This window comes from Narcine bancroftii, chromosome 8 (assembly GCF_036971445.1).
Source record: "Narcine bancroftii isolate sNarBan1 chromosome 8, sNarBan1.hap1, whole genome shotgun sequence".
In the NCBI taxonomy this organism is placed as follows: domain Eukaryota; kingdom Metazoa; phylum Chordata; class Chondrichthyes; order Torpediniformes; family Narcinidae; genus Narcine; species Narcine bancroftii.
In genome coordinates this window covers 9,553,068-9,575,888 of record NC_091476.1, presented here as the reverse complement: position 1 = coordinate 9,575,888, position 22,821 = coordinate 9,553,068, and the positions used below count along the sequence as shown (strand labels likewise).

Sequence of the window (22,821 nt, the reverse complement as noted above, 5' to 3'; positions counted from 1 at the left end):
ATGGGAAAAAGATACAGCATAGGAATGTGTATGGTCATTCACTATAATAGAAGAAGAAGACCATATGGGGAGAGAATCCAGAAAGCAGAGATCCAGTGGGACATAGGAATCCTAGTGCAGGATTTCTTGAAGTTTAAATTACTGGATGAGTCAGTAGCAAGGAAGACAAATCCAATGTTGGCGTCCCTTTTAAGAATATAAAGGCAACGATGTAATTATGAAGCTTTACAAGTCATTGGTCATACTACATTTGGAAGATTGTGGTGAGTTTTGAGCCCTATATCTAAAAAAGGCTGTGCTGGCATCAGAGAGGGTCAGCACATGATGAGTGTTTGATGGTTCTGGGTTTATACTCTCTGGAGTTGAGAAGGATGAGTAGAGATCTTATCAAAACCTTCCCATTATTAGAAGGGCCAGATAGAGTGGACTGTGAGAAGTTGTTTGCGGCAATGGGAGAGTCTGGAATAAAATAGATGAGGTTTCTTCAGTCAGAGAGAATCTATGGAATGTGTTGCCAAAGACAGCTGTGGTGGCCAAGTCATGGGGTATGTTTAAAGCAGAGCTTGATAGGTTCTTGATTAGTAAGGGCGTCAAGTGTTATGAGGAGAAGGCAGGAGAATGTGCCTGAAAGGAAGAATACATCAGCCGTAATTTGAATGGCAGCAGACTCGATGGGCTGAATGGCCCGATTCTACTTCTAAATCTTAAGATCTTGTGGGTTAATGGACATCAACCTCAGGTGTGAGGTGATACATTTTGGAAGGACAAACCAGAAGGCTGAGTGCAGGGTTAATGGTTGGTTACTTAAGAGTGTGGATGAACAGAGGGAGCTTGAGGTTCAAATCCATACATCCCTCAAGGTTGCCGCACAGGTTGATAGCATAGTTAAAAAGGCCTGTGGGAGGCTAAGGTTCATTGATAGTGGGATTGAGTTCAGGAGTAGAGAGGTCATGTTGTAACTCTACAAATCTCTGGTAAGACCACACTTGGTGTATTCAGTTCTAGTCACCTCATTATAGGAAGGATGTGGAAGCTATGGAGAGGGTGCAGAGGAGATTTACCAGGATGTTGCCAGGACTGGAAAGCCAGTCTTATGAGGGAAGGTTAGTAAAACTGGGACTTTTCTCTTTGGAGTGTAGAAGGATGAGAGAAGACTTGATAGAGGCCTACAAGCTTATGAGAGGCATAGATAGGATGGACAGCCAGCACCTGTTTTCCAGGGCAGGAACAGCAAACACCAGAGGAGATGAGTACAAAGTGAAGGGAGGGAGGTTTAGGGTAGACATCAGAGGTAAATGTTTTATGCAGAGAGTTGTGGGTGCCTGGAACGCCTTGCCAGAGATTGTGGTGGAGGCTGAAATATTAGGGGCATTTAAGAGACTCTTAGACAGGCAGATGGACAGAGGAAGAGAGGAGGGTTATGGGATAGGGAGGGTTTAGTACTGTTTTTTATGGAATATATGGGTTGGCACAACATCAAGGGCCAAAGGGACTGTAATTTTCTATATGTTCTGTATAAGATCTCATAGTATGAGAGTTGGCCATTCTGCATATAGTATTGTCTTAGCAATCGAACAATATATTGGATGTTACATTGTATAGTTCTTTCAAAATAACAAGCACACATGGAATTATGTTATAATGATCTATTAATTTCGAAAATGTTACAACAACCTTTCTCTCTCTTGCTTTTTAAATTTTAAGCATAATTTAAAATCAAGCTAATATAAAGCTGACTTTGAGATTGTAAAATTTTAAAGGTGCTGACTTCATGCAGGTAGAAATGGAGATAATCACCAAGTGGTGCTCTGGAAGAATTACTGAACCAGTGCCTGCAAAAATGTTGGATTCACTTCAATAGAAATGCAGCCAATATTTCAAGAGATCATATGCTTACATCCTCCCACATTATGAGAATAAGAAACACTTTGTGGAAAACTGATGGTGACACTACTCTTTTAAGGGTGAAATATGCAGATTTTGAAATATTCGAGCCCTGGAACCATGAAATCGATGGCCAAAAATAATGAATAACTGAACAGATTTTAAAAAACCAAGAAAGCAATACACGCACGCACGGGCACACACACAATTTTTAACTAAAATGAAATTAATGTTGAAGACATTTCGAGCAACTTTGAAGGATTAAATTGACTTGAGCTATTTCCAAATTATCAAAGGGCAAGATGATTTATCTGTAGTTAACGTTTTCCCTATTTACATTGGAAAAAGAACGAAAATGTCACCAAGCTGCGCTCTCAGGTTTTCTGTTATCTTTCTTCGAGTAAGAAATTCTTTTTTTGAAGAATACTTGGTCGAGTGGCGATTGATTTGTGCTGAATTTGCAGCTGAAGTAATTGTTACAGGAGTAAGGCAAGACCTAATTAGGGGAGAGTCCAATGGTAGCTGAGCGAGTGAGTGAGCTGATAGCATTTTTTTAATGGCCTCTCTGGACCCTTGTACACATAAAGGAGATGAATGTGGAGTGGTGTACCTTCTACAAAACATATGTTTCTCAATAGGTGGCATATTTATTGAGAACTGTTAAATATTTCTTCAAATGTTTGCCATTGTTAGCTCATCAATAAACTTTTTAATCTAGGTTCTCTGTCCACTCAAGCTATTTCAGCCCTCAGAGCTGCTTATGTGACTAGTTTCCAACTTGTTTTGCTACCAGGATCCATAAATATTAGATTTGTGATTGGAGCAGTAATGGGGAAATATTCTTTTTGTTGAGGCCACTCTTGCTCCTCCTGAAAATCATTCCAAAGGACGGCCCAGTTAGCCCAGCGGTTAGCACATGGCTGTTGCCTGCCAGTGAGTCGGCTTCGAATCTGGCGCAAGGACTTTGTATGTTCTCCTTGTGCCAGAATGGGTTTCCTCCGGGTGCTTCAGTTTCCTCTCACTTTTCAGAAAGAACAGGGGTTGTAGGTTAGTTGGGAGCATGGATTCTTGGGCAGGAATGACCTATTCCCATACTGTATGCCTAAATTTAAAATTTTTAAATTTAAATTTAAACAAAATTAAATCTAGTTACCACGGTCCTTTCCCACCAGCAGCATCAGGTTTCAGGACTTAATAAGTATAAATCCTCCTCAATACATTTCAAAAGGCAATCCATTGCTTTTGAAAGGAGTGTTGGAACATTGTGGAGAATCTGGGATGGAGCAAGCTTCTTGCTCTATGCCATTGAATTTCCCAAACCATTTCCCAAGACAAAGGTGTCCTATCAATTCTACATGTGTGAGGCCCAGAAGTCTATTTCAAGCAATGATGCCAATGGCATCAAGCATTGGAAGACTAATACCAATTTGCTGTCCACAAACTTCACAAGCATCACTGAAAGTGGAACTATTCCAAAACTGTCTTTTATTTAAATCATTTTAAAGTCCATTTTCCTCTCTCATCTTCTCCAGGACCTGTATCTGCCACTTTCCCTGGATGATTCGGATTCGCTGGGTGACTCGATGTAAGCCACCAACGTGAGCAACTGAGCAAGCAATCAAAGCCTGGAGTTCGCCATCTGAAATAGTGAGACTTGGAAAAAGGAAAACTGCCTAGTGCAGAACTAATGTTCATGGTGTTCACAAAATGCAAAGTGACACTAATATATAAAAAAAAACAAAAAAAAAAGCCAAAAAGTTGCCCTTTTTTTTAAAATCGTTTTGCCCATCACATGAGAAACCTTGTATCGTGGAATATCACTGCCTTTTTCTAAACATCAGATATAAAGCACTGTGAGAATATTTCATAACACAAGCAGGTCTCTTGTACATCACATATTCTGTGAAACCTGTGGTCCTTGATTTTTAATTTCATTGAGCTGCATGGTTTTCCATTCCTCTTTGATAATAATGTGCTCTTGTTATATGGTCATTTAAAAATCTGTTTTAGTTACTGAAAACCTCTGCCAGTTTTTTCTTTATACAAGAAAATACTCTGCTGAGCAGAAATGTTATAACATCCAATTTGTTTAAAAAAAGAAAGAGGTGAAAAAAACCCCAAAAATCATTAAGACTCATCAGTTTAGAGTAACACATTGATCGAAAAACGCAAATTAATAAAAACAGCATATCCATTTTCTAAAATTAAATTTAATCACATTTATTTAATACTTTTTTAGTAACAAAATAATTCTGATTCTTGCTTTATATGACATTTTGAATGGATAGAACTATTTAGGATTAGACAGCAACTCTACAATTTACTAATAAGAACATAGCGTTTTTAATTTGTGAATGTGCTCCCTGTGCAATTATTAAAACAATTTTATGACTAAACTTACTGAATAGCATTAATAGAATACGTACTTGTAAAATTCGATGGTGAAGGTTTTTCTTTGAAAACAGATTTGATAGGGGAAAAGGGAATGTAGACTTGCTACCGGATTAAAATGGAATAAATTTTCCATGTTTAGGACTAACCTTTCTTGATTTAGAAGGGACATTTACTGCTTTGCATTATTTGGTGTGACCTTTAGCTTGCAGGTTGATATTGCTTGATGTGGAGTTCAAATTTCAGGGCATTGTGAAGCTTCTTACATTCCACAAGCAATCTTTGAAAGATTCATGGTCAGCTTTTCTCTGTATTTTCTATACCTGCGGAATGTCCAAGAAAGTGGACTCTGTAATACCCTCTGTGCTGCAGTGCCATCCCGTTTTCATATTGCAAATTGACTAAGCAGTCCTGTGAGCTTCGTTTCTTTGAATATTGTGCCAAGCAACTTTATTTTCAGAGTACAAGCTCCTGTCAATCTTCAGCCATGAAAAGTATTGCTTGAAGATGATTCATTAGTAGAATCCTTCAGGGTAGAAATTCCTCCTGAGTGGTAAATTCTGCTTCTGAAATTGAATCTGAGGAGTGGTTTAGTACAGTGGACAAATTTCAACACCCTGATGTATTGCAGTTGGGGCATTCCTTCCTGATTACCATGATTGACATCCCTGGTTTTTTTTAAAAAGTCATGGTGCAAAACTTTATTGCAAAAATATTTTCAAAGCATCCATTGTTTAATGGCCCTGTAAATTGGAAGAAGGAAGGAGTATTGTATTAGGCAAAATGTTTGCCTGGAGGAACAATCGCAGAATCTGATCGTAATCTTTGCTTCCTTTTGTCAGATTGTGCCCATAATCTAATTTCCACTTATCCTATATCCAGTTCTAATTCAACTTAAGACCAGTGCCAGGGAACTGGTTTTTAATCTGAATCTGTCTGTAAGGAGTTTATACATTTTCCCCATGAGTTTCCTCCGGGTGCTCTGGATTCCTCCCAAGTTCCAAAGAGGTACCTGTACAGGGTTAGTAGGTGAATTGGTCACATAGGTGTTTTTGGACCAGAAGGGCTTGCTACTGTGCTGTATCTCTAAATTAAAATTAAATTGCAATTGCTGTACAGGGCTGTTAGGCTTGGAGAACAATCTACAAAGTAGAGTAGATGCCCATGGACCAGATCGTTCCTCAGACTTCCAGGGCGATATGCTAATTCTGGACATTGCTGGACATGCCACATGTTGTAGAGTGCTTGTTGATGCCACTTGCAAAAAGTTTGATTGTATATTTGAGGCCTTGGAGAACATTTAGACAGCATGGTTGGCGTAGCAGTTAGAATCCCATGCTGTCTGTAAGGAGTTTGTATGTTCTCCTTGTGTTTTCCCCAGAGGCTCTAGTTTCCTCCCACTGTTTGAAATGTACTGGGATAGGTTAATTGGATGTAATTGGGTGGCACGGGCTCATGGGCCGAAATGGCCTGTTACCGTGTTGTCTAAATTTAAATTTAAAAATTTAAATGTTAATTGTTAAAAAAAAATTGAAGCAACCAGAGGATTGAGGCCTATCTCAGCTTTGTAATAGGTTTCACCATATCTGAGCCACTACTAAAGTCTGAGGGAATCAATTTAACCACAGTAACTATGCCAACTCCCTCTCCTCATCCCCTCTTTGCCAAATCCCTCAGAAACCCTAAAATGCTCCCCTTCTAAAAATCATCTGCCTAATTTTCTTTGCGCCTTTCATGGCCAGCATGGTTAGCGTGGCAGTTAGTGCAACACTGTTACAGCACCAGCGACTGGGGTTCCAATCTGGCTTTGTCTGTAAGGAGTTTATACATTCTCCCTGTGTCTAAGTTGGTTTTCTTCTGGGTGCTCCAGTTTCCTCCCACTATTCGAAATGTACTGGGAATGTAGGTCAATTGGGTGGCATAGGCTTGTGGGTTGAAAGGACCTGTTACCGAGCTGTATGTCTAAATTTTAAAAGAAAGTAAATCTTCCTGGACCATCTCTATTATCTACCACACCTTGCATCTGCAGCTCTCCCATACCCACCACCAATCCACCTTCCATTCATCATCAATAAGATCCCAGTTATCTGCCAGATGCCCAATCCTGATCAGCTCCCACTATCTTCTCTCCAACACCCGCATCTCGGTGATCCCCTGATTCCAATTCCATCTCGCTACCTGCTTATTCTCGCACGTGCCACACAATCCTCTCTCCAGCTGCCTTCCCATGCAATCCACACTGCTTTGAGATCTCAGAGAAAATATCCACACTTACCTATTTTTATGCAGGGCCAGGCTCATCTACAATGCCTGAAGGGTTCATTCAATAAAGGTTAACAAATACTTATTTTGCCGAATTTTGCTGGCCATTGCCCGTTATTCTGAATGATTCCATCAGAGCATCTTCCCTTTCCGGTTTCCATGCTCCTTAATTTCAGCCATTTGAGCAAATTCCCAGTTTAAGATGATGTGTTCTCAACAGTCCTCAAACTATCCTCTTCCCTCCATCGAGCTCCATCAATTCTGAAGAAGGCAGAAGTTAATATAATTCCATTGATCTTGCAGGAAGAAAACATGCTGATAGGGAATGGTTGGGAATAAAATCTGGACCCAGGGAGTGAGGAACTTGGATCAAAAGCAATGCAGCACATTAACATGATCAGATTAATTCAGGTTCATGCAAGCTAAGTGTCGCCCTATTAACAGGAAATGCAGTGGAAGATTACAAGTTGAAGCAGTGTGCATTATTCTAATAATGTTTCTCATGCCCAGGCAATCTGTACAGTATAAGCGATAAGGAGGTAGAAGGTACAAGTATTGTCCTTGGTAGGAGAATAGAGATGGCCCATTTGTGGTTGCTCAAGGTCACAATAATCAGAGAAAAGGATCTGTCCTTTAATTCAATAAACTCCACTTGAGTGCTTACTTTAAATTGAATATTAGCTTGTGCTTTTGAACAAAATGAGACTTTTATTCCGGATTTGCCCTGCATACAGTGCATGGTGAGATAAGTGAGCGTGTGAAAGCCCAGGCCCAAGCTGTAATTCAATGGTCTCCACTCCCAAGAGGGTTTGCTGAGAGGTCACAGATGAGTAACCTGCTTTGCCGACCTCGTCACCTGTTCAAGGTCCAACCAGAAGAAGGGAGCTCGCGGTGGACACGATCAGTTGCCGCGGTGCCTCTTGGCCAGAGAGTGACACATTGCTGTGAGGTTGAGTTCTGTGCCATCAGGGAAAACACTTAATGAGCTGAAGCTCTGCTCTTCAGGACGTGGAATGACCTCGTGAGCTGGTCCCTGTTCCTGGAGGCAAGTTCACTGTTTAGTTTATATGAACAGAACCGAGTGCACCGCTGGTAGGTAGTAAGAATTCAGGTTGATAGTAATACTGATGAGCAGTATTTATGTTACAAAGAACCATCACCTACAGCTGTGAGTGTATTACAGTGTATTACAGCTGTGAGTGTATTACAGTGGGATCTTCTTATTTTTCATTGAATATTTTCACCAAAGTGGCAGTTGATTTGTGTGCATTCTTTTCAACTAGACAAAAGGCTCGCAGAGACAAAAGCTGCCCTCTGATTTGCATATCTGGTAAAAGACCAACTAAAATAAAAACTGGCACTAACGCTCCAAATGTCACAAATGGAGACCAAATGACAAAAGATGGAAAGAAACAATTATAATAGACTGAAGCATTGCCGGCTGCATTCTGCATTCGTTTTTCTTTTATCCGTGCGCACCATGGACAGGGCAACTTGGGCTGTTCGCATTGCTATGGAAACAGATGAACTGTTTCTGTCGCCGTGCAACAAGAGATGTGCGGGAATAAGTGGCACCGTCCCCATGTTTGGCTGCTGTCGTGCGAGGCAGTTGGCATGAAGCTAAAGAAGCAGGAAGGTGAAGCAAAGTTAATTCTGGGTGCAGGTCATCAGCGGAAGGCTGGGCCACAATGTGGAACAAATTGGCAAGCTGGAGATTGGTTAGAATGTTGACATTCAGCATGCATTCAATCAGCATTGAACTAGGTTAATATGGATTCTCCGATTACAGTTGCAGAATTTTGACATCCAGAGAAATGTATTGCTGAACAACTCCACTGTCCTCCCTGATTATTAGACTAGACAGTAAATGCTGATTCTATTTATATCCTCTCCAAATGAACTAAAATATAATATTGTGATCTGCACAATGACAGCCCTAGAGATTGGGTTTAAATGCTAACCAAGTCTATGTGGTGAAAAGCTTCTTTTTGTGCTTTGCTTTTTACTGTTCTCTATCTGAAATGATTTTGAAGCTTCCACTCCAATTTCTGTTCCCAAAAGCATAGCCCAATTTGATGGAAGTTGTTCGAAATGTTTGGATTTAATCAGTGCACTGAAAGGCTAACTGTTGAGCCAACGTCACATTCATGAAGTTTAGAAACTTTCCTCTGAGATTGGCAGTAATACAGATCGTTAAGGCAATTGGCATTGAGATTCTTTGCCTCTCAATGTGTTGGACTGGAGGCGAGAAATGGAAATGATTCCTTGCGCCAACCTCTCGTTAAATCCGCATGATCATCAACAATGTATAAAATTTATTTTCTTTTATTTCAAATGCTGTGTTTGGGATCCCACAGTTGCTGAATTTGTTTCTCCCCTTTGCTGCCCTTAATCATCTTCCTGTATTTACAGTCTTCCAGATGAATCGGCTACAAATCTCTCTCATAGACAACACCAAAGCAATGTGCTGTCTGGACAGTCGGGGTCTCCACTCGATCATAGACACCTCCCCTCCATAATGGCCTTTCTCTGCAATTTAATACAGGCTTGTCCTCTCATTTGGTCCAGATCTGATGAAGGGTCTTATCCTAAACATTAACAACGTGTTTCTCTCCGCAGATGTCACCTGACCTGAGTAACTTAGCATTTTGTTTTAATGTATTACATTGACGATAAAGTGTACACAAAATAGCCCCTTCCCGCATTGTTTGAGGCGCGTTTCATGAAAAGATGTATAATATTCTTATACATGATTGGATTCCATGGTGACTTCCATTTATTCCTTGAAATTTCCATGATCACACTCAATAACAGTGAAAAATCTCACCACTTTGACTCTGAATATTGTAAAATGTCAATAGAAGTGCAACCCAAATTTGAAAATCTCCTGGGGGATAAAATAGTTTTTATGGGCTTTGAATATTTTTGAGATTGTTAAGGAATCACGTAGATTTCTGATCTTAACCCCACCTTTTAATAAAGCTGGAAATCCAAAACAAAATTGAAGAGACCATTTGATAAATACTTTCCAGATAAGAAGGCAGGATTCAGACTCCTCCTCCCCCCACCCCCCACCCCACCCCCATGCTCCTTTAAGAGAATATCTTACTCACCTACATTTCAATACAATTCTGGTTTCTCCTGTAAACTGGAATCCTAAATTCACATTTAAAAATATTGTGTGAAACACAAAAGTCTGCAGATGCTGTGATTGCAGTAAAAACGCAAAAATGCCGGAGGAACTCAGCAGGTCTCGCAGCATCCATAGGAGGTAAAGATCTGTAACCAAGGTTTCGGGCCTGAGCCCTTCTTCAAGGTATAAATAAAAAGCAGACAGGGGCCTGAATAAAAGGGTGGGGGAGGCGGTGAAGGGAAGAAAGGGCAGGGGGAGGAGAACAAGTAAAATGTGACAGTTGGACATGGATAGGACAGGAGGGGGAATTGATCGGGGGAGGGGGACAGCTCTGTGAATGCAGAGTTGGAGGAATGAGGAAATTGTGCTCTGAACAGAAACCTTCTGGCACTCAACAAATATATTGTGATGCCAAAAATGGTTCATCCTTTTAAATTAGTCAGCAAATGGATGGAGTGACTTAAAAAAAACCTGATGATAAACAATTCAAGAACGTCAGCTCAATTTTCAACAGCAATGTTTTCTGAATCCTTTGAAGAGCATTCAGCGTAATGGTTCTCCAAGAACTCCTCATCATTACTCCCTAATGCAATCCACTTCCTAGAATTATTCACAAGTACCTGGCTTTTTCTGGAATAATTCCACTGAGGGTAGGTGGCTTTTAAGAATTACCTATGTTATTCCTATTCCACTGTTAATTTTGCTCGTTGCTGGTCTATTAATGTTGGGATGGAGTCAGCCATCAGAGAGCAAAGGTACACAGCATGCCAATACATGTCTCTGTAGATCCAGTGTCAGATTATTAACCTTAACATCAGTGCAGTCTGTAGAAATAATATCATGGCTCAAATGCACCAAAATTTGGTTTAAAAAAAAAGCCTGCCATCAAGTTGAATATGTAATGGAACTAAGGAAAAGGTGTTCCTTTATAAAATATTAATTTCTGAATAGTTTGCTTGCTTGTTATTTTAACTAAATCAGTGCTATCATCATGCTTGAAACTTGCATGTTTTCTGCTTTTCTGTGGTGAAAAGTCAGTTTGCTCCTTTTTGCTGCCTTTTTTGTGAAATTCTGAATGTACATAAAATGTTTATTATTATTGACTTTTTAAACGTAGTGAATAGGTGTAGTTGGAACTGTAATGTAGTTTTACAGAAGTGCATCCTGGTAGAGTTTTAACAATAGAAGTGATTGCTTGTTAAGTGAGATGTAGAGGATCTACTCCCATCCAACCTTGAGGTTGCTATGCAGTGATTTCAGTTTCTCTATTGTGGCCTGTTTGACCTCCGACATGAATTTAATTCTACCCTACCTCTAACGGTAGATTGTAAAAAGTTGATTGTGTTCACAGCTGCGGGAGAATTTGCCTTTTCCTAGGGCAGTAATTTGAATGTGTGGATATAGCATGGAAAATTCCACCAATCCCAGATTGCTGTTCAATTGTAAAACAAAGGCAGTTCATTATTTAGTAGCATGAGAAATGAGGTTTTTTTATTTGGAAACATGAGGTCAAATCATTCCATCTCTCTGAGACTGCTACAAAAGAGAAACTATCAGTTTGTTTTGTGACTTATTTTCTAACACTTGTAGTTTGGAGTTGTATTCATTTAAATGTACATTTGCAAGAGGTGTGTAATTTAAAAAAAATACATTTGATGGAAATCTTACTGATGTGTTTGTGTTTTATTCCATCTATAATGCAATAGGACTGAAGTACAATATCTGGACTGTATGCTATCATAGACTCAACCACATTTTAACTTGCTGTAGGCAAACTGCGGAGCAGCCTGTGACCAGTCCTGCAGAGATGAATGAGAAGGGTAGAAAGTTAGTCTTTCTGAGATGCATTAACTAACCTTCCCCTGGGTGCATCTTTTAACTGCCACTGCAATGTTCCTGCCCTTCTGATAGGTGGGGGGGGGGGGGGGGGAATGTTCTTTCCCTTGCTGATAGGTTAAGTTCAGAAAATCATCAGTTGGGAGCTTGTTCTCACAAAACCATATCCCACTACATGGTGAAGAAGCTCAGGTGGGCAAGGATGAAATTACAAATCAAATTGCGTTTCAATCACATGAACATAAAATGGCACCATCATCATGTAAATCATGGACCCTGGAGACATCATATTGTGGCAATGAGAAGCACATTGATACATTAACATGAATTCTCTGAGGCATTTGCAGTAACTGTACAAAGGGCTGCCGGAGACTCAGGGGAAAACGTGGTAGTTGGTGATGAGTCTTTACGACAACCAACCAATGAAAGTTGTGCTCTTTCAGGCACCTATAAACACAAAGATCTCTGCTGGCCTGCAGGCACTAAATAACACCAATCTGATCTGCTGCTTGGCCTCAGGTTGCAGGGCTTGCTTCTGGTTTGGCAGCGAATGAAGCGTGCAGCTTACATATTTTTGTACCAATTTATGTGGTTAATTAAAACGAGCGTGGCTCACGTTGGTGATAACAACTGGATGAATGATGCCTCAAACTGACACGAGTGGAAAAGTGAATTGTTCCTGTACACTCCCTTTCCTTTTCCAGAGGGCTAGACTAACAGACATCAAACACATACAATTTCAAAGCAATGTTGTACAGGGGCTTATTCCTTTATCCGTAATTCCATGGATGTTATGTGCACACCAAACATGGCCTGATATGACCCACACTCAACTCATGCTTGAAAATCCCATGTCGGTCTGCGTCATTAATTAGTGAAGCACAAGGGAATGCTTACTTTATAAGTGCCACCTGGAAAAGCAGAGTCCAGTGTCGCTGCAACTGCCCCCGATGTTCACCACCATTGTAACTGCCCCTGAACTGCAGCACCCTGAGTCTTTGCGCAAGTCTGTACCTCCACCGTTTTAATTCTAAAATCCAAAATAATCCGAAAATCGAAAAGTGTCCGGTCCCAAGGATTTTGGATAAAAGATTAGGCACCTGTAAAGTACTATTCCTGTAAGTCTCCCTTGTCTTCCCTCATTGTTAGGAGTAAAACACAAAAATCTGTAGACACTGTGAATGAAGTAAAAACATAATGCTGGAGAAACTCAGCAGGTCAAACAGTGTCCTTTATACAGCAAAGATAAAGGTACTTAACCTAGATCAAAGATAAAGCTCTCTCCTTGTAAAGAGCAGGTGAAGTTGAAAACCACTGCAGCGAATCAATTTCGCAGTTACTGAGAATATTTTAAGAATCAAGGGAAAAGAATGGAGCAAAAGAAATTAGATTTTTGATTGTTTAAAAAGTGATTAGATGATGTACAATGGTAAGATTTTGACGCAGATGTTAAAAACAGAACATGAATTTTTGCGGAGAATTTCCAGGCTATGTAACATGAAGAAGACCATTGTTTTATTTACCAGACATGAATACAAGCATCTTTCATCTTTGTGCGTGTAGCCATAGCCTTCCACAGATATTCATCTAGTAATTTAGCAGAAAATACAGGTATCCGTACCTCAGTAAAGAAGAGAAAGAGCAACCCCATCAGGTGTGATGTTTCTGATCAATCAAGCATGGTATATAACAGAATCTATTTTCTAAACATACAGCAGATGAACTGGGAAAGGATGGGAGGTAATATCTGATATGTTGATGTGAATGGAAGATAGTAGATTCCATCTTGAATTCTTCGACTTGGAATGGCATTCAACCCAGTACAACAGAAATGTGGACATACGTAAGACAACCAGGAAAGTTTCCTGCAGATGTCTTGAGGTGTTAGATCTATGACACATGACAAGTCTACAGCCCAAATATACAGTATATAAACTTCCTCAACTATGCACCACGTACTCTTTGTAAACCTTGCATCAACCTCTAGAATAACCAGTATTGCTTACTGATTGCAACATTAAGCAAAATAGCTTTACCACAGCAATTCATTTGGTAGAAGGAAAAATTGAAGAAGCATAGGAAACCCATGATTGTTTGGAAATCTTTTTGGGAATGACAGACCTTTGCTTTGATGAGAAAATACATTTCCGCTTTGGGCAAAATTATATCTCCACAAAGAATTGGGAGATAGTAAATGTAACTGCCAAAATTTGTAAGTAGCCAACTTAAAGGAAAACACTGTTATCTTGATTATATATTTACCAGGAGAAAGTCAATAAAACCAGGATTGAAAGGTCTCCCATATTAAGCAATATGGGCTGTACTAATCCAGTGGAAATGGGAGGGCATCAAACCAGAGCACAGCAAAGATAATGGTGGTTGTTGGGATCAGGAGTTTAACTTCACAGGGGATTCACACTGAACTGATGAGGCTTTGCATGAAGGGGCATGCCCTTTTGGGCTGTTTCAGGGCTGGCTGAACAGTCTGAAAACATTCAATTAAAGTGAATAGTATACTTTCCAATGAAACAGTAATGCATTGCTACACAGGAAGCCTATTTTTAATAGTGCACTCTAATATTGCAAGATATTTGCAATTTTGAAGACTAATATTGTCTGAACTGATAGACCAGATGTCTGAGCATAAGTCTACATTTCTCAGATACCTTCCTTTGTAAAGGTCAATTTGCAAATTTAAGTTGGACAGGAGCTGTATTAAATTGCCTGCTGAAGTTCTACTTCACCTCAGTCAGAACCCTTCATTGTCAGAAAAGTACATACTATATTGTGGATGCTTGGACACTTTCGAATTTTGGTTTTCCCATTGTTGGTGATCAAGGAGCATGTGATTTAATGGATGGGATCAAACCCACCAGAGCAGATGGGAAACAAGCCAAAACTGTCCAACAGTTTCCTACAAGATTAAAACCATGAACTTGCTGTTTGGTTTACCTGATACAGTTGAACTGAACTGGATATAAATACAAAATGACACCATTTGTGCATTGGATCATTGTAAATATTACAGAAATTTTCCTCATTTGTGTATATACATTACATTGTTGGAACTTTATAAAGCTGAGCATTAAATAGATTGATTGAAATTGTGAGGTTGTCACAGATACTCTACCTCTCCACTCAATTCTATTTGGCACTTCCTTTTCCAGTACTGCTACAAACTGTTTAAATCCCTTCATGCCCTTTCCACTTTCATCCCTGTAAGTCTTGACACTCCTCCAGATTGCCTGCATTGAACGGCAGCCCAATCAATTATCTACATCCTGTGGACTGGGATTCCTTCCCTTCCATCTCTATGTCCCTTTCCCTTTTTAGAACAAGGTTATTTGGTGTTTGACTGAACCTTTGCTTCACAATTTAATCGGCTCTGACGGTGACAGAGCCAGTGATCAAGATAACTTTTCCATCAACTTTATCTGAGTGAGTAAAAAATGCTGTATGAATATTTGGGCTTCATTTAAAAAATTTGAAGTTGAAGCGTTAAGATTACACTAGACAACGAAGATTCTGCTTCCCGAACACTTCTGGGTATATTTTATAGATCTTGGGCTACTGATCACAAAAACCACCTTAAAAATTTCCTATCATGTACTTTTTTTTTGATATTTTTTGGTGATTTTTTTTAAGTTTATTACCCACAAAGCAAGCTGTTTTGCTCAGTCTGGACATGCACTCAGTGCAGGTGCTATGCTAATATCTTCGTAGGCCTGGCACGCTTGGAGGGCATTTAAATATGTTGCTGAGACTTTTCTTGGCAACTGCAGAGCCCCAAACTACATCTGGCTGATTGACAATGTGCTTCGAGCATACAAAACTTTGAAGTGCAGCATGTCATTGAAAATTCATTTTCTCGATTCGCTGATCTTAGTGCAGGCAATGACAGAGATAGTGAAAGGTTTCACCATGACATTGCGACCATGGAAAAGCTGGAATCCATCAAAGCTGGCCGACTATTGTTGGACACTGACGCAAGAGACATCAGATGGTGAGTACAAAAAAAAATCAGTGGCGAGATGGTTTTAGGTCAGTCGAACTGTCACCATCATTGGGTGATTCAACATGCTAAATTAAATAAAAGTTAATGTTTCTCCACCTTCATACGAGGTACAGCAAATTTGAAGTTTTCAGCTTGAAATTGTCTATCATAATCCCCAATTTTATTTAGGAAGCAAACCTCTTGAAATAATTGTTGTTCTCTCGTTGTGGATCACTGAAAACCGCACAGCAACAAGGCAGCAGCTCAGAGTACTAAAGAATTTTGGGGTAAAAAAATACATTAAATATTCCCAAATAACATAGGAGAACTATATTTTCAAGCCATTGATTTAATATAGTTTTATTTATTTCTAGGAAGTAGCAATTTGCAGTCTGGACCGAAATGGATATAGTTTCTCAGCATTATGTCTCCTTCCCCGAGGAAGCAGTGAAGAATACAATGGGCAACAAATGCTTCTGCTTTAAGTCCGTAAAAGGGTAGATACTTAACCCTCAGGCACACCAGGTTCCATTCACTGCATGTTCAAGGTTCAGTTTTTCATGAGGCCTCTTCACGATAGCGGCCCTTTACAAAAGAGTGCGATTAGCGTTCAGAGCAAGCTGGAATGAACCTCTTAGAGGATATGACTGACTCCCCACCTCAGGCTGATTAATGACCTAAGCACCAAGACATAGTGAAAGTGACTTCACAGGTTAAATATAGCGGCGACAGTTTATACCACTTAATGACACCCATCAGCAGTAAATCCGAATTAAAAAATAAGTCCTTGAACTCTTCCCCCTATGGATTTAGAATTGAATTAATTATTCACAATCTTCTTGCCTCAGTAGCACAAGTTAGCAACAAATTGATCCTGTGTATGTGTGCACAGTGTCACTGAACAAGTATGTTGGCGTGCACATTTTTGTTTGAAGGAAACCACTCATTTACGAGCTCCCAGACTGAGACCACCCGCAAATTAGAGGAACCGCAGCCCATAATCTGTGCCCCCTCCAACCAGATGAAATTCACTGACTTCTCTGGTTCCTGTTAGCCCTCCGCATCTTTCCCTATGTCTCCTTTCTTTGAGCTCTGTCTCTCTCTCTTCCCCTTTCCCTCTGTCTTCATTCCTCCAGTTCTGCATTCACAGAGCCACCCGCTCCCCTGATCAATTCTCACCATTCCTCTCCTGTCCTCTGATCCATATCAGTTTATTGCCTTTTGTCTGTTGGTCTGGGCTTTCCTCCCTGCCTTCTCCCCACCCTTCTTATTCAGGCCCCTGCCTGCTTTGCTCCTACCTTTGAAGAAGGGCTCAAGACCGAAATGTTGGTTGCATATCTTTACCTCCTATGGACGGTGTGAGACCTGCTGGGTTCCTCCAGCATTTCTGTGTTTTTACGATGTTTATGCAGTCATTCTGTTTTGTGTATCATATAAATGGGAAAAACTCTTATCAGTCAGCATTCTGTTAGTGGCAGTGCTGACACAATGTCAAGAGGTTACAGTTGTGGTGCTGTTATTAGTGAGCCACAAAACCTCGCAGATGCCACTTTCAGGTGCCAGAGATATTCTGAGTCTGTCCCATTTAGCACAAAGGGAATTATAATGGAGGATTTTTTTCAGTGATGATCATTTCCGCACGGTGGTCATTCACACTGGCATGAAGAGGCAGACCTGCAGCAGGTAAATTGGGGAGGATGAGGATCAAGTGAAACATTAAAAGTCTGTAGACACTGTGATTGTAGACAAAATACAGAAATGCTAGAGGAACTCAGCTGAGCATGCAGCGTGCCCACCTTGCAACTAGTTTAACTGTTTTATCCTTCAAGAGCTGGGCAATTATACCACTCAGCTGTTGGAGTTTAAAGTCTCCTGCCCAGAGTTCTATGTCCTAGTTGTGCTTGTGTCCAGCTGGAGGAGAACAATAAGTAATTTTGCTGCCTCTGTTTGGCTTATTGCCATGCGAGCACATGAGGTCTGGCCTGTACAAAGGCTACCCCTTTCAGTTATATATCATTCCCCCACCCTTCTGGTGGGTCGGTGCTCTTGATGGGACTGGACACAACATTGTCAAGGATTGTGATGGAGTTGACTGGTATGTAATCTGCGAAGTTTGACTTTGTGAGAAGGTCCTTGTATTTACTTTTGGATTATGCTGTAGGGCATGTGAACAGTCTAGCTAGCCCACTGTAACTGACTGATGATAGATAAACCCCAAGTGCAGGGATAGTTGGCCTGAGAGAGGACACTGATGTAAGCTCACTTGACCTTGGAAGATTTATTCCTTCTGAGGTCCATGATGCTTCCGAAAAACAAAATTCTCTCTATCAGGCTCAATCCTCACTGGGCAAGGGAAAAGAGCCAAATAATCCGTGGCCACTGAAAACCTCTTCTCACAGGAAAAGATAGTAATTTATGTTGAAAGAATAACACCATTGCAAACCCTTGTTAAAATATTCAACTTCAAGTTCAAGCTGATTGTCACCCAATTGTGCAAGAACAACCCAACGAAACAGTGTTCTCCAGACCTCGGTGCAAAACATTCAGGTACCCAACCAGACGTAACACACATACAGACAAACAATACATATTATCCATATCTCTATGTATGTACAAATTTTTAAAAAATTGTTTATTAAATATGAGAGTCTCGGAGGGTCAGTGCGAGCAGTTCCTTTGTTCGTTCACCGTTCTCACTGCCCGTGGGAAGAAGTTCTTCCTCAGCCTGGTGGTGCTGGCTCTGATCCTCCTGGATCTCTTCCCCGACGGGAGTAGCTGGAAGATGGTGTGTGGGGGTGGTTGGGCCATCAGCAGTTTTGTGCGGCCTCTTCAGAGAACGATCCCAGTGAGATCATTGATGGTGGGGTGGGGGGGAGATCCCAGTGATCCTCTCATGGCCTTGTGGATAGATCTCTGATCATGTTCTCTACTGCACCCTTACCACATTCTGATGATGCAGCTGGCCAGGACACTCGCAACAGAGCTCCTGTAGAAGGTTGGCATGATGGTTTTAATTCCAATTTTTTTAAATTTAGGTAAGACATACAGCATGGTAACAGGCCCTTTCGCCCCGCCTGTGCCACCCAATTACACCCTATTGACCTACATCCCTGACACGTTTATTTGAATGGTGGGAGGAAACTGGAGCACCCAGGGGAAACCCATGCAGTCACGGGGAGAACATACAAACTCCTTTCAGACAGCGTGGGATTCGAACCCTAATCCCGGTCACTGGTGCTGTAACAGCATCGCGCTAACTGCTACGCTAACTGTGCCCGCCCAATGGGGGCCAGTAGCCTTGCCTGCTTAATATGTCTGGTGTGAAGTGTTTTAAATTTTGTGTCTCAAACTGTGTTGGCCTTTCTCTAATTGTGCATTCAGACAATGAATTGTCATTTGCTTGAACAAAGGTGATATTTACACTGTACGCGAAAGGTTACAAAATAAAAACATTGTCCAGGAAACAAGTTAACAGGCCGCCTGTTCAAACTGAGGAATATTAACCAATTTCCTTTGACAGGCCTAAGCGATACACATGTGTGTTCCCAAGGGGAGACATTTATTTTCATATTCCAGTGTTAATCATGCCATAAAGCCATATGGAATTTCTTTGCAAGAGATGGATGGTCATTGTTTTCTCTTCTCAATTTATCCCCTAGTCCTTCTCTGCTACTATTTCTCAATGACACCCAAGTAGCTGCCCTTATCTTTTGTGATTCCCTGCATATTTCTTCCAGAAAATAGGATTTAAATATGATTTTCTTGGTACTTAAAAAATGTGTGTAAATTTTCAGTGTGAGAATTATTATTTTCTTGCCACCTCTCCCACAACAATAAACTTAATTTGAGCACTTATTGAATTAAATGTGACCAAGAGGAAAGCATCTGAATGTTTTCATGTTTCCATACAATTCAAAAGAAAGCCATTCGTCCCATCAAGTCTATGTTACTCTGCAGATCATTTCCATCTCTCCATTTATTTGCCCATATCTTATTCTTCCACACACGCCCATCAAGCTAATCCCAAGGATGCCATTGAACCTAACAGCACTTCTTTCAGATGTGGGAGGAAACTGGTTGACCCGGGGAAAACCCATATGGTCACAGGGAGAACGTGCATACTCCACGCAGGCAGCGCCCAAAGCAGGGATGGCACCAGAACAAGTCTTAACAGGGGACATTAGGGTAACCATGGGCGGTACAATCTGACACTCAAAAATTCACTCAGCGGGGGGGGGGGGTTGGTAATGGTGCCTCCCTGCTCACCAAGCACCTCCTCTGTGTGGCAGCAACGTCCTGCATTTCTCTGACGAAGCAGAGAAATGCTCTGCTTATATTGCGTGGGTAGGGAACTAGACACGAGTGACACTTGGCACACACAATACCTCATTTGGGTGAGTAATGGCTGCGAGTGGGTGTGGTGGGGTCAAAATACCTCATTTTGGGGGGCAATGCCCACAAATGTCTCCCCTTGGTGCTGAACCTGGCCCAAGGTCAGAATCAAACTTGTGTTTCTCCAGTGGTAAAGCAGCAGAAGAATTCCCTACTGTCCCATTGTGCTGCGTGTTAATGGTGATGACTGCAGCTGACAAGGAAGCTTAAAAATTGAGCAATACTTGTAACATGCTTCTTCCAGAAATGGGTTCCTCTTGCTCCAACCCAGACTTCTGCTCCTCCTGCCTCCCTCATCACCACACCAGGCCACATGCTCTGCTGGTACCAGGCCATCACAGGCTGACATCATTGGGAATGCAAAGTTTATGGTCAACCTGTTGTATATATACAAATATATCATTTCCTCATGCCAAGCATGTGGATCCCCAAAAGTAAGAAATATAAACCTCTCAATCAAGCAACTTCCATAAATCATTTCACCTTTGAAGCAGCTGTTCATGTAATTATAATCCTTGAACCTATCGTTTATTGATGCCCAGATTCACCCCGCACAGCCTGCATTTAAAATAATTGCTTCCATAAGGTTTTATGATTATGTTGTCAATTATGGAACTAGCATAGCAAACTAGCTGCACTGACCAAGTCATTTTATACATACAACTTGAACTGAGAATAAAGGAGCAGATATTTATCTGCTATTACTCTTGTTTAACAAGGATTTATAGCAGTAGCAATACTTTGTGTCCTGCTTCTGAAATATGATTCTATTGACTTCAGGAGAAGAAACTTAGAAGAAGTGGATTCAATGCACAAATACTCATATAGATGCATTTATAGAGTCCCAGCCAATATTTATTAGTCAATCAATGTTGCCCGAAATATGGGTTACTCTTTACGTCCTATAGATGCTGTCTGACCTGCTGAGTTTCTCCAGCACAATTGTGTATTATACTCAAATAATAAAGATTTTTACACAGAATTGCCGCAATATTGGGACCTGGCATTAAGCCAACTGGTCATTTACACAGAGCCAAACAAAGCTGTCAGTGTGTCACTTTACCCAGCAAGCCACATTCCAGGAACGTGTAATGGAACAGCGTTGGCGTCTAGCGTCACGTATATTATATACCATATTTGATGGTATGTCAGACCCACTTTTTTTCCCAAAAAATTGGTTGGTGGCGGGCTGTCAGTTCCCGCACTGGTCATTGTTGTGTTGAGAAAGTGTCAGGTTCAAGAGAGACAAGTCTGAGCACAAGGGTTTGCTATCAAATGTTACTTTTATTAACACACAACAATTAATAGAGAGCATGCGAAAATCATAGCAGGAATAAAACACATACCCACACAATTTATAAAAGAGCATGGGAAAATCAGCACACACACACGCACACACAAGTTTTAAAGAGCGTGGGAAAATCTGCTATAAGTATTAATCTAGTGGTTTTCAAACTTTTTCTTTCCACTCACATACAATCTCAATTAATCCCTTGCTAATTACTGCTATCTGGGAGCTGGTGAAAAATAAAGAAAGATAACAGTGGAGGTTTCAGACTGTTCAAACTGAGAACAAACACAGCACAAGGTGACTAGAGACACCTGGGGACAGCTGAGAGAGGGGCAGTGGGATCAGTGTGGGGGATGGTCTTTTATCACAATGCCACTCCCTAACACTAATCTCCTCTCCCTTAATATCTGGTCTGTCAGTGACTGTCTTAAATACGTTCAGTAACTGAGCCTTCACACCCTCCTTCTGTAGAGTTTCAGATTTAGTACCCTTTGACACATAATTTTTACCTTATTTATGAATGATCAAACCCTATTTTGAAAGACCAACAGTCAGCCCTCAGCTGTCCTGTCAAAACCATGAATTATGAACTAAATCTTTCTCATTCTTCGCCCAGCAACTCATCAGAGCATTGCCCATTTAATGTAATCGGTGAGTCTGGTCGAGGATGCATCACTATTTCACCACCAGCTCATTTCATCTCCAGCTCCAGCCATTTCATCTACAGCTTATTTCAGACTTCTGCATTTATGGGAGAATGTATAGACATGCAAGATGGGCTAAACCCCAAGTGCCTGCCAGTCAGGCAGCCACTTGCTGACAGCCAGATCGACTCTGCCTTTTACCTCTGCTGTATGATTGCAGCTCAGTCTGGCAGACCTAGTGCCAAATCAGTGATGTACTGTGAATGATGCCTTGCCCAGTTGGTGCTGGACCCAGTCACACTTTGTGATTGCCCTCAACCCTCTCCATGAGTGGCCCACAGCAACAGAGAGCCGGCAGCGAGCTGCCTGGAGAGAACAGGACAGCGATATTATTACTAAAAAAGATTTTTCTTGTTGTCCTCCTTGCACGTTTTTTCCAAGTTTTAAATACTTACCCTTAAATACACAAAAAAATATTTACAGGACATAAACACATCCATTCCTATCATGGCGCTGATCGCCCCTTTTACACAAACACCATTCTGTTACTGAGCCTGCTGCTGGGAAATAGCCGAGACTGCAATGACCCCACCATTCCATCTCGGTGCTTTTTAGACAGAAGGTTTAAAAAAAGCAAATATCTAGGAATGAAGCAGCTGGGTAAAAGTCTCTAATGAAACAATCTACATTTTCATTTATCTGAGTCCTTGTTATAGGGCTTGGATTTCAACCATCTGGCTTAAATGTCTACATTGTTATAAACCCTTCGTTTCAGAATCACATCCTTGCCTAGGGAGTATTCTGGGAAGTTCTGAGGACGTGAAAGCCCTAAACACTCACAAGTAATTTTTCTTACTCCACCAGATTCCTCTTATTAATCTATTTTATAATCACCTCATAATGGTGAAACTTCCCATCTTAGAATCATAAATTGGTGGACATTTGTATGCTTTATATGTGGATTCACATGTAATTTAATTAAAAACCACACACA

General features: G+C 40.8%; 1 protein-coding gene across 2 annotated transcripts in view; it reads left to right on the top strand.

The window, feature by feature from the left end:
* Positions 1-9,916, top strand: part of LOC138740345 (neuronal migration protein doublecortin-like) — a 248,166-nt gene extending 238,250 nt beyond the window's left edge. For both annotated transcript variants that reach the window (XM_069892867.1, XM_069892866.1), the window contains one exon: positions 3,417-9,916. In XM_069892867.1, coding sequence (XP_069748968.1) covers positions 3,417-3,473 — 57 coding nt within the window. In that variant the 3' untranslated portion in view covers positions 3,474-9,916. The remainder of the gene's footprint in view (positions 1-3,416) is intronic.
* The last annotated feature ends 12,905 nt before the right edge of the window (positions 9,917-22,821 follow it).